General features: G+C 33.0%; 1 protein-coding gene across 2 annotated transcripts in view; it reads left to right on the top strand.

The window, feature by feature from the left end:
* The window catches only part of LOC127562589 (aldehyde dehydrogenase 1A1-like), a 136,029-nt gene that overhangs the window by 45,743 nt on the left and 76,710 nt on the right, over positions 1-13,576 (top strand). Inside the window, exon 13 of one of the 2 annotated variants that reach the window (XM_051998456.1) lies at positions 218-731. The exons of the other annotated variant lie outside the window; for it this stretch is intronic. Coding sequence (XP_051854416.1) covers positions 218-290 — 73 coding nt within the window. The 3' untranslated portion in view covers positions 291-731. Of the gene's footprint in view, positions 1-217; positions 732-13,576 lie in introns of those variants that run through there. 2 annotated transcript variants of the gene reach the window in all.

Below are 13,576 nucleotides of genomic sequence, written 5' to 3'. Positions count from 1 at the left end.
TCTTTGACATTTAAGACACTTAAATATCAAATAGCTTGTCCATGGTCACATAGCTAGCATGAGTCAGAAGCAGAACTGCCCTATAGCCACCATCCTATCTTCTCTTTTACCTTAATTATACCTTAATGAACAGGTCCAAATTCATACTGAAACATAGCTTATATAGCATATGGATAACAGTATCTCAAATGCAGTTTTGAATTGTTTTACCCTCTAGGGGAGAATATGGACTCCATGAATACACCGAAGTCAAGACTGTCACAATCAAGATTTCTGAGAAGAACTCCTAAGGATACCTCAGGGGATGTCATTCCATATCTTCAATGGCTGAGCATTTCTTACTCTAAATCATGAAGGATTTTACAGCTGCCATTTTCTCCTGATTATTTACGTTAGCAGGATAAAAATATATATATATCTAGAACATGCTATATGCCTTCTGTCTGTCATATAAACATGATCAATATTTTCTACCTGAAATTTCAGGATGGAAATGGACTCAAGATCTCTTAAGCATTAGAACAGTCATAAGTTGCTCTTGGTAAATGATTCTTGCAGAATTTAAGCCATAAAAAAATTGAAAGGAACATTTGGTGGTTTTTACTTTTCTTTCTGTTAATCATTAATTGAAATTTGCTACACATGTTAACTCACCAAACAGATGTACTCTGTCCTCTAACAATCTTCATTACCTTTGGAAACAATGCATTCAATAAAGTAATAACCATTCACTCTGCCTAACTGTAATATCAATATCAGTTTAATTAAAACAATCTTACATAACACTGTTTACATGAAGATATTTTAAGAAAAGATCTTCATCGTAGAGGTTTCAACTTCATATAATGTAAGACATATTTAGTATTTTATTTTTAACTCTAAGGCACGGGTCCCTGAACTTTTCCTCATAAAGAAAGTGTGTTTACTTTTTGAATTTTAATCTCCCTTAAGTCTTGATTGCCATGTTGAAGGATGTGGAGGAGAATGAGCAAGGAATATAGAGCAATGTCAAGAGAAATGTTGACAGTGAAACTTTACAAATTTATATTCTCTGGGAACTCAAAATTTCATAGGGATTTCAGAACATTTATTTCATCCTCCTCATTTTGCAGATGGGGAAACAATGAAGATAGATTAAATAGTCATTGAAATTATAAATGTGACAAATAGTAAAATTGGAACTTGAACTGAAGTCCCCTGATTCCAAATCCTACAGTCATTCCCATTGTACCACCCCTATAAACCGTGAGGAAGAGCAGCTGCTTTTAAAGTTGGTTTTGATCATAATGGAATTATTGGAAAGCTCTGGTCTAAACAAGAGTAATAAGGATTTCTTTTGCTTAACATTGATACACTTGCCCATCCTCAAGATTCCTACCAACATCTACATCTTCCTACTGTTATGTCCCATGTGACGTTTTTATATTTGAAGAACTCAAGGTCTTGTCTTTTAAGAATTTCATTCAAAAGAACAATAAGGTTTGGAATAAGGGATGAAACAGTATGTCATGAAATCAGCATTGAATTTGAACTCAAAAGACTTGGATTCAAATCCCACAGCCAAATACTTTTTTAACGTTCATTGCAGATTCACAATATAAAACATTAGGACAAGGGAAATTTTTCACATAAAACTAGAATTGGGATGTTAAAAAGTTTCTTCCAAGACAAAAATCTGTGATCCTATTGATGTGAAATTATGTAAGTCAACATCTGGGAAATACAAAAATCAGTAAAAATTTTCATAGTGTTTGTTCTTTTTCTATGAAATGTCCCCTAATATTTTTTTTTTACCTGAATAGCATTTCATACTTCTTAGGATGAAATTCCACCAATATATGTTTGGGGGCCAATTTTTTTTATTATTATTAAAGCTTTTTATTTTCAAAACAAATGCATAGGCAATTTTTAACATTCACCCCTGCAAAACCTTGTGTTCTAAATTTTTTCCCTGCTTTCCCCCCTTAGAGGGCAAGCAATCCAATCTATGTAAAACGTGCAAATTCTCTATGCATATTTCCACCATTATCACACTGCATAAGAAAAATCAGATCAAAAAGGAAAAAATAAGAAGCAAAATAAAATGCAAGCAAACAACAAAAAGAGTGAGAATGCTATGTTATGATCCACACTCAGTTCCCACAGTCCTCTCTGTAGGTACATATGGCTCTCTTCATCCCAAGACCATTAGAACTGGATGTGGCTAATTTTTTTTTGTGTGATGCCTGTTGACTTCTATGCTTAGCTTTTTTTTTTTTTTTTTTTTTTTTTGACATCTTAGAAGGATGTGGACAAGGCAATGAAAATGGCAAGGGAAGCTTTTTAGACAATGGCTGCTTCAGCAAGAGATAGACTCCTGAACAAACTGACAGATTTAATTGAAAGAAACTGATTTTGACAGTAAAATTGAACCATATAAAGTAAGGGATTAATATAAGCCTCAACTGTATTTATTGTGAGTTGGAATTGTTTGCAGTGATGATATCTTGCTCTCCTGAAATTGTACAGTATTTTAATGATCTTCAGATGCCTATTGCCACAAAACCCAGTCTTTTAAAAAAGATTTAGCAAAAGCACTAAGCTTACAAATTAACTTTTATTTATACAAGGAAAAGAAAGATCCTATTTAAATAATATTTTATCTGGATCTCATAAAACACAAAACTCATATTGAATTTTGATGATTAACTTGCCAATAATTCTTCCTCACAAGTATAAATTAGAATTTTTGCAAATGCAACAGAATTCAAAAATCTATAAATGGCAGGCAGATATTTTTTAAATATACAAAATGTTTTATCTTTACTTTTAGTAAATAGTCTCATTTTTCAACAAGGTCAAGAGTGAAACATTGAGTTTTATTTCAACTTCCTCCCTTAGTCTAAACTTCTGCAGAGGTTTTTGGGTATAATTTGTATCAAAAAAAGTATAATCTTCCTCATCCACAATATTGTTATAGTAGGGTTGAAACATTTCTATTTGTATACTTTACATTTATCTTGCATATGTTTTTGTGTGTTTGTCGTCTCCTCCACCAGAATGTAAACATCCTTCATCATAGCTAGAGATTGTTTGATTCTTTATACGTGTATCCCAAAACCTAATACAATACTTGATGCAAAATGATGCTTAATAAAAATTTGTCAGATGATTAGTTATTTGATAATGAAGAATTGTTGTTGCAAGGGTCTTTTGATATTTATTACATTTCTTTGAAAAACTTAGCAAAATTATATAATTAACAGCTTTAGGAATATTTTAATCAATATTAAATACAATATAAAATGAAATATACAAGTACAATAAATCTTTAAAAGAGTAAAATTTAACATACAAACAAATACTCATATAAAGGTTAGACTTTTCAAAGTTGTCATTTAACCTTGTGCCAAAGTGTTTTGTTTCATTTTGTTTTTCATTTGTAGTAGTATGTTATGCTTATGTATCAAGCAATAATTAGCTATCACTCTTTACATGCTCCAGTAACATATATGCACAACCATTTGCCTTTCATCTGTTTTTATAGTATTGATTTAAACTCCTGCAAAAAAGTTGATTCAAAAAAAGATAAAAATGAATTTATAATCATGTCTTGGACTAGAGATGTGAAAGACTGTATGTCTTAGTTTTTTTTTTGTTTGTTTCTTATTAATGGGCCATACAGGTAATGTTATGGAATGAAAATATTTAGGAATTTAAGAAAATAACTGTGTCGCATTAAGCTCAGCTAGAATCCAGAAGAGGAGAATCTGAAAATAACAGATTCTGAAATTGGGCTGCTTCTCTCTCTTCACTAGACTTCTCTTGGACAAAGAAAGGATTAAGTAGTTTGATACAGAAAAATGGCAAAGAGTATCATTTCATTATAATCACATAAATCCCCATTTGTTCATTATCTTTTCCAGTTGCTGACTGGTAAACTAATTTCAGAGAAACAACACTACAAACTGTGAAAATTCTGAAAAGAATTTTTAGGAGTATAACATAGATAGTAATCTTTTTTTATTATAACTTTTTATTGACAGAACTCATGCCTGGGTAATTTTTTACAACATTATCCCTTGCACTCACTTCTGTCCTGACTTTTCCCTTCCCTCCCTCCACCCCCTCCCCCAGATGGCAAGCAGTCCTATACATGTTGAATATATCACTGTATACATGTATGCAGAACTGAACAGTTCTCTTGTTGCACAAGGAGAATTGGATTCAGAAGGTAGAAATAACCCAGGAAGAAAAAAATGCAAGCATTTTACATTCATTTCCCAGTGTTCTTTCTTTGGGTGTAGTTGCTTCTGTCCATCCTTGATCAATTGAAACTGAGTTAGGTCTCTTTGTCGAAGAGATCCACTTCCATCAGAATACATCCTCATACAGTATCATTGTTGAGGTATATAATGATCTCCTGGTTCTGCTCATTTCACTTAGCATCAGTTCATGTAAGTCTCTCTAAGCCTCTCTGTATTCATCCTGTTGGTCATTCCTTACAGAATAATAATATTCCATAACGTTCATATACCACAATTTATTTACCCAGCCATTCTCCAATTGATGGGCATCCACTCATTTTCCAGCTTCTAGCCTCTACAAACAGGGCTGCCACAAACATTTTGGCATATACAGGTCCCTTTCCTTTCTTTAATATCTCTTTGGGATATAAGCCCAGTAGAAACACTGCTGGATCAAAGGGTATGCGCAGTTTGATAACTTTTTGAGCATAGTTCCAAATTGCTCTCCTGAATGGCTGGATGTGTTCACAATTCCACCAACAATGTATTAGTGTCCCTGTTTTCCCACACCCCCTCCAACATTCCACATTATCTTTCCCTGTCATTCTAGCCAATCTGACAGGTATGTAGTGGTATCTCAGAGTTGTCTTAATTTGCATTTCTCTGATTAATAATGATTTGGAGAATCTTTTCATATGGCTAGAAATAGTTTCAATTTCTTCATCTGAGAATTGTCTGTTCATATCCTTTAGCCATTTATCAATTGGAGAATGGCTTGATTTCTTATAAATTAGAGTCAATTCTCTATATATTTTGGAAATGAGGCCTTTATCAGAACCTTTGACTGTAAAAATGCTTTCCCAGTTTATTGTTTCCCTTCTAATCTTGTCTGCATTAGTTTTGTTTGTACAAAAACTTTTCAATTTGATATAATCAAAATTTTCTATTTTGTAGTCAATAGTAATCTCTAGTTCTTCTTTGGTCATAAATTCCTCCCTCTTCCACAGGTCTGCAAGGTAAACTATCCTATGCTCTTCCAATTTATTTATAATCTCATTCTTTATGCCTAGGTCATGAACCCATGTTGACCTTATCTTGGTGTACGGTATTAAGTGTGGGTCAATGCCTAGTTTCTGCCATACTAATTTCCAATTTCGGAGATAGTAATTTTGCAGGATGAGAGAATATAGATGGCTTCTGTCGAGGAGTACCTAGGCCAATAAATTAGAGATCCTTTGAAGATTATATTTACCAAGTACTGCCAGAAGCTTTTTGGCATACTTCCTACATAAAGTTCGGCCATAGAAAGATTAGGGAATAATAATAATGATAAAAATGATAATACATATTTCCAAAGTGCTTTGAGGTTTGCAAAGCATTTTGCAAATATTTCATTTTATTTTCACAATAATTCTGGGAAATTGAGGCTCTTATTATTTATTCCCCTTTCAAAGATGAAGAAACTAGGACACAAGTTAAATGATTTACCCAGTATCACACAGATCATAAGCATCAAAGACCACATTTTATCCATTTCACTACCTGATTGCCCCTTTAATTGCTAATATTTACATATTTATAATTAAAATTTGCAAAGTATTATATATCCTATCTTATGATTCAGAGGACTCATCTCTGATTTAGATGATCCTTGTTGAGATTTCCTTTAAAATCAAAGAAATGTCATTTGCATATGAAATGAAAGAGACAGAGAGAAGGGGGGAAGGGGGAGAAGAGTAGGGGAAAGAAGGGGAGAGGAAAAAAAAGAGAGACAGAGAATGACAGAAAGAGAGACCCAAGACAGAGAGAGAGAGACGAAGAGAGAGAGGGATCAAGACAGAGAAAAGGAGGGAGGAAGGGAGAGAGAGAGAGAGAAAGAACTGGGTAAATTAATAAATGAATGAATGGATTGATAAACAAATGAAGATGTATATAACACCACATTTGCAAAACCAAGCTCTGTAACACCAACAAACTAGGTGATCTGCTGGATTGCTTCTAATATTTGAAACCCAATATACTTATTTTGAAAACAAAAAAAAGTCAGAAATTTTGTGTTTAAATTCAAGTTCTGTCATTAAGTACACAATCAGCAACTCATAATCTCTCTGTTTCAGTTTCGTCCTCCCTATAATAATGGTAGATTCATTAAATTTTAAACTCCTTTCTAATTGTAATAGTCTGTGAGTTGAGTAGCCCAAGTATACACTATACCTATCTATATCCGCTACAATGATGTGTCCATTTTAACTAATTTTAATTATTATAGCCATTGAGAGATTCCATCACAGTCCTTTTGTTATCTCAGTTTTCCTGCATTAGTTTTCCTGAATTATTCTGCCTCAGTTTCCTTGAATTTTCTGCCTCAGGCTCCCTGGTGGCAATCCCCCTTCTGGCCATTAGGAGTGAGATAATTAGAACTGGGATCCCTGGCCACTAGCATTCCAAAGAGTCATAAATTACAAATGGCTTATCTCAGATATCTAGATGGGACCCTCTGAACAAGAATTAGTGACTCCTAGCTTCCTAACTTATTAGAATTTATGATCCTTGCTCCTTACCCTCACCATTATGGTCTTTCCTGGGACTCACACTTACCAGTCCTCTACCCACCTCTGCCTTTATTTCCCTGATCTCTGGAGGCCTATAAGAGTCTCTGGAATCCCTCAATCCGAGCTGGATATTTTGATACAAGAGTCCGATCCAACTGGCTGGGGTCAACATAGATCCTATTTTGCCCTCAGTCCAAACTCTCCCTCTAATAAAATATTAAAAACTCTCTAATCTCTATTTTGCCTCAGTTTCTCTGATATTACTCTTTGAACACATATATATGTGTGTGTGCGTGTATATGTATATTTATATACACATTTGTTTATGCATATATATAGTTTTGTAAGAGATTTTCATTTTAAAAGTTTTAATGAATATATGTTTTTAGTCAAGTCAGACAACTAAATGCTGAAAGAATGCTTTGAGGTTTGCAAAGTGCTTTGAGGTTTGCATAATATTTTGCAAATATTTCATTTTATTCTCATAATAAGTCTGGGAAATTGAGGCTCTTATTCCCATTTCAAAGATGAAGAAACTAGGATTTGTGTCATTTCACTAAAATGCAGTATTATGGCATTAATTATTTTAAGAGCTCTTTATTAATTAATATAAACTGATGTCAGATGGTTGCTATATAGCAATATAAAATACAGAGATATATGAATGTAAGTAAGAGGCATCTCCAAAAATTTCCTTCTAGTTATACTCTATAGTGTGTGATTAAAAAAAGAAAAGATTGAGCTTGTGAATCTAAAGAATAAAGATTCTAGAACCATACAATTTTCAAATTGGAGAAGATGCTGGAAATTATTTAGTCCATTTTTTCATCTCAGTAAATATTTTTTAATGATTTAGAAGAAGGAACACCATAAGAAATCCAAGACTTGAATATCCAAAAGCTATGAATGAGAATCAACCAATTTTCCTTATTTAGTATCAGCTTCCTTACCATATTGTCTTTCAGAGTTGACTGGCTAATCAAAAAAGCTTCTGGAAAAAGGAATCTACAGAGGGTTTGAGCGGAATTTGGGGGAAAGAGTTCTTGCATTGTATTTGCCGGTGTTGATTGCTGGTATAATTAATGCTTTTTTCTCTTACTTTCACCATGCCAGAGAACAATATTTGATCAATATTCTACAGAGAGTTAAATTATTTCTAGGTACATTACTGGAATAAGACTTTTTTTAAATCAACAAAAAATTATACTTCTAAATCCTTTCAGTTTGCAATGTACTTTGTTAAGTGTTAAGAATACAAGAGACAAAAATCAAAAAGGTTGTTCTTTTGAAGAGCCTTACATTCTACTTGAGTTTGTAGTAGAATAAAATTAACAAAAAAAAAAAAAGAAAAGAAAAGAAAAGAAAAAAAGAAAAGAAAAGAAAAAGCACATAAACTTTACTTTTGGAAGATAATCAACTGAACCAAACTAAAAAGCACTAAGTTATGCTTCATTGTTTTTTTCACCTTATCATACAATCAGGAGGGCTAAGCTCTGATGTGAAGGACACAGGGTTCTTTCATATGATATTTCATCATCTATTTCCTGATATTTTATCTATATTTAGCTTTTTCGATGATTTCATTCTCTATTCCATCTCATAGGTGCCCAATTTTAAAATCTTTCCCCCCCCAGTAAGATGAAAAAATTCCATCCAGTTAAAGGAAATTGAATGCTTAGGTTTTTATTATAATAAGGAGGAGGAAGACAACAATAATAATGATAACATTTAGCATATACATACATATATATGTATATCTATCACTTTAAAGATTAGAAAAATTATTTACAAATGTCATCTTACTTGATTGTCACAACAACCCTGATAGGTAAGAGCTATTATTATCTTCATTTTGCAGTTGGGGAAACCGAGTTTAAGTGACCTGCCCAGGGTCACATTAATAGCAAGTGTCAGAGGCTAGATTTGAATGTATGTTTTCTTGATTCTAGGCCCAATACTCTGTTCATTGTACTACTTAGTGGCCTCTGACTTATCAAAAGGTTGTATGGGTACTCTCCTAAAGAGTACTTCTCCTAAAAGTCTCCTAAAAGAGACTTCATTGTCCTTTCAGCCAGGAAATAAATTGATCTAAGCAATATAAGATTTTCAAAATTATAAATAATTCTCAAGCTAAGTCTCTGGAAAACTGGTATATTAAAAAGTCTATCTTGTATTTTAATATAGAACTAAATTTAAAACAATCCCTATAATATACAACCATCTCAGAAATGCATGAGCAAGGATGAGTTTGTTTTTGTTTTTGTTTTTGAGAATGTGGACACTTTTTTTGAGGAATTTTAAGTTTCTTCCATCAAAATTGAAAGATTCCAAATGCAAAAGGAAATTTCAGATTCCATTCCACTTTTGCCCTTTTATTATTGCCAGAGAATAATTACTCAAGTCTTTCCAAAGCAATGTTTTGGTGCAATTGAGCCTTGGAGATTTACACAATCATTTCAAGTTTTCCCCACTATGCAGTTTTAGTTCAGTCTCCTAAACAAATATTCAATGACTAGTTAAAAAACACTTCTCCCCAAATTTAAATTTTAAAAAATTTAAACCATCTTGTTGAAAGATAATACTTTTGATCTTATGTAACCTATGGGTTGTTGATATTTCCTTTACAGTGGATAGTCGTATGGGATTCATTGACCACTGTGTGTTCTTCCACCAAAGCCAGTGCTGCATGACCACATTGAGGCTTTTTTGTGGGAATCTATTTACAAGAAGTTTGTTCAGAAAAGTATAGAGTGTATCAAGCAATATACACTGGGGGAATCCTCTGAACCCATAAATATATATAGCAGGGCCTTCAAGTTAGTAAATAAAGGAAGGCACAAAAACTAGAAAGTGCAAAAAAAAAACAAATATAAAAACTTAAATAAAGGAATGCTCATAATAGAAAACAAAGAACAATAAAGAGAAGGAAGTTTGTCTCTATATCCTTTCTCTGAATCCAGAATGAAAGGAGAATGCTGCTGGCCTTGGCAAGAATAGAACAGATTAGAAACATATGCACAGTCAAGATTTCCCAACTTGGGGCAAGAAACAAAATTTCATCTTTATCTGTTGCTTAAAACTAATGGCTACAATTAATCAAGGGAACAAAATTGGAATTAAAAATCTGAGGAAGTTAAAAAAGAAAAGCCAGCATCATTAAATCCACTGGGTGAATTATATACCCTTACATTTTACCTTTCACATAATTTTTGCCTCCTGCATTCATCTCACAAAAATGAAAGTTATATAAAATCTTCTCTGTTCTTTCTCCACAATATCCTATTGATACATGGCAAAGTGCATGAGAGTTCTGAATTGAAGTCAGGAAAAATTGAGTTAAATCTCTTCTCAGATACCATGTGATCACAGGCAAGGGTCTAAGCCTGTTTCCTATAAAATGGGAATAATAATCTTACCGACTCACAAACAATCAACACAGAAAAAGTAAGAAGGATATTACACTAACCTTAAAGTGCTGCATAAGTTCTATTATTATTATTTCTTTTTTTTCCCTCAGAATGTATACAACAAGCATGCATCTGGACAATTTTCCTCTATACTATTTCATACACCAATTTCATCAACCCTTATGATTTACTTCTTTTTTTTTTTACAGATGATTCTCAGTTCTATTTCCCTAGCCCTAAGCAGCAGACTCACATTTCCGGCTACCTATTAGACATCTTAAATTGGAGGTTCCTTAGACATCTTGAACTCACTATGACCAAAACTGAATTCATGAGCTTCCTCTCCCAAACAACTCTCCCCCTTCCAAATTTCTCTGTTACAGTCTTGAGTACCACAAATCCTCTCATCACCCAGACTCACAACCTAGGTATCATGCTTGACTCTTCATTCGCTCCCCTCTTCCTTATTCAATATTTTGCTAAGACTTGTTGAAATTACCTTTCTCATACATCTTCTATATACCTCCTTCTCTCCTTTGACACTGCAACCATTTCAACAATGGTTACAAATAGTTACAAATAGTATTTCATCTCCTCATTTTTTCACCATCTCTTCATCATTGTACTACCTCTAATACCTTGTCAGTTTTTCTCCCTACCTTAAGTCTCTCTCCATTTTAGACCATCCTTGACTCATCTCTCAAATTAATCTTTCTAAAATTCATATTTTTGTCATGTCACAGCCGTGTTGAATTAACCACAATGTCTTGTTGCTTCCAGGGATCAAATATGAAATTTTGTCTTTTATATTCAAAGCTCTTCACAACTTGGAACTTCCAACCTTTCTGGTCTTCTTCTTTTTTTTTTTTTTTTCCCTGAAGCAATTGGGGTTAAGTGACTTGCCCAAAGTCACACAACTAGGAAGTGTTAAGCGTCAGAAGCCAGATTTAAATTCAGGTCCTCCTGACTTCAGGACTGGTGCTCTATCTACTGCACCATTTTAGCTGTCCCTCCAGTCTTCTTACATCTTATTCCCCTGCCACACTTCCTGCAATCCTGCAGTTCTAGTCTTTTTCAATTCCTCAAATTTCTCAAATTGGATATTCCATCTGGCTGTGCACCATGCCTGGAATACTCTCCCTCCTCATTTCTACCTCCTGACTTCTCTGACTTCCTTCAAGTTTCAGCCAAAACTTCCCTTTCTACAGGAAGCCTTTTATGATCAATCTCAGTGCTAGTGATTGCCTGCTGTTAATTATCTCCAATTTCTCCTATGTCTTATTAATGCAAAGTTACTTGCAAGATGTCTTCTCATCTGACAATGAGCTCCTTTTTCTTTCCTTCATATTCCTAATGCTTAGCACAGGAACATTGGAGGTGCTCATTAAATGTATATAAACTAACTTTCCCCCCTAAAGTTACTCTGATTAATTAATTCAATTCAGTAACTCAGTGATGATGCCTTAAGCATTCTTATTTATCATATGAAAAAGTTTATACCTCTAACTTTGGCTACCAGTGCCAAAATATAGCCTTCCTCCCTTGTAATGCTAACTAGACACATTTATTTCATATTTTCTCATCTATCAGACTTCATAATTTTCCCCATCATACCACTTAGCTACTTCAAATTCAAGTCCTTTCTGTTTATCTCTTTTCTATCTATATTTATATTTATATCTATATGATGGCTATGTCTTTTCCTTCCAAGTCACCTAAAAATAAACTCTTAGAAATTAAAGACCTTTGATATATATCAAAAGGTATGCATTAAAATACAAAGTGCAAAAAGTATACATTGTTTACATGAAAAAAGTTTTTATTTCCAATGCACAATTTTGCAATTATCTCTTGGTTATAAAAATGTTTTCAAGGAAGTTGAATGATTTCAGCTAAATTTGTTAACAGTAAAAGGTATCAGGATATCCCTTAATTTCAATGTATTTCTCAATCTTCTAATTAGGAAAACACTGGGAATATGAAATGCAATCTGTATTTTTTCATGGATTTTACTTGTTTGATAGTTATTCCAAAGATGTGTGTTGAAAAAACAGAAGAATCCCCTCCATATAAGGGATTGAGTCTCAAGTTGCTCACTGTAAAACCCATAACAGGGTTCCCAATGAGAAAGAAGGGATATTATATACACAAGAAAGAAATATAGGTTTCTAAGAAACAAAATGGGCTTGTCAATAGGTTAGTGACTTAAGAATTTAACGAAAATTTTGTTCATAGGCCTTAATCCATAAAAAATAATGAAATGAAAGATTGTGTCATTTAATCAATAAGTAAGCTGATACCAAAATAATGCTACGATAAATAGCATAATAACACTACTCTACACTATAAAAAACAAACATAAACCCTAAACAATTACAATAAAATTCCCCTAGGACTTCCCAACAATTTCAAAAACAATTTTTTTTTTTTTTGCTTTAAGGGTTGGGATGCATGGGTGGGAAATGAGGAAGATATCATTGATTCATTTGGAATATTTGGCCTGGGGTTTCATTTTCCTCTATTTGTTGGATTAACTTTTAAATTTCTTCTAGGTGATGTATAAACAAAAGATAAATGTTCAAAAGCTTTTTTGTAATCTGACTACAAGAAATCACAATATAAAATATTTTAAATCATTTTCTTTGAGCTTGTTGAAAAGTAAATTTAAGTCATCCAGAATTGGGTGGAGTTAACATACTGTATTTTTGTTAACAATTTACTGGCATTGGATATGCTTTTACACTACTTTTTTCTGACATAAATGAAGTTATATACCTCCTCAAAATATAGGAAAGACACTTTTTATGTTTAGTTCAATATAAATAATAGCTGTAGGAAAATCAGCTGAAATAATGAACAAAGTTCTATCCTTCCTCAAATTTTTAATAGTTATATGTCTCAGAGCAAGTTATATGCCTTCAAAGGCTCAATTTCCTCATCTGAAAAAATGGGGCTAATAATAGCATCTCTCTCACAGCATTATTGCAATGATCAAATGAATTATATTCAAAGAGACTTGCAAATCTTAATATGATATATCTCAGCTATTATTTATGCCATTTTCATTCATTATTTCAGTATTTTGATAGAAGTTTTCTTATAAGTCAAATTTCAAATGTCCATCTATACACCTATAATCCTAGAACTTCAAGATACTTCCATGAGCTCCTAAGAAGGAACAAGTTGAGATCTTCCAGGCAAGATTATATTCATGAGGGACCCAATAATTGTTTCTTCATTCAATGGAGCTTCGGGATCTTGGGCTACTGTAAACTATGAATGTAACTCTTATACTACTTGAGAATTAAATCAGCTTGTTTTGATTCCAGGAAACCTGTACTCTTGTACCCATTAGTATAGTTACAACAACCATAGTATACTTCCCACTATA

Source organism: Antechinus flavipes, chromosome 1 (assembly GCF_016432865.1).
Source record: "Antechinus flavipes isolate AdamAnt ecotype Samford, QLD, Australia chromosome 1, AdamAnt_v2, whole genome shotgun sequence".
NCBI lineage: Eukaryota > Metazoa > Chordata > Mammalia > Dasyuromorphia > Dasyuridae > Antechinus > Antechinus flavipes.
Note: the sequence above shows the minus strand (reverse complement) of the source record. Positions and strands in the feature narration are given on the sequence as shown.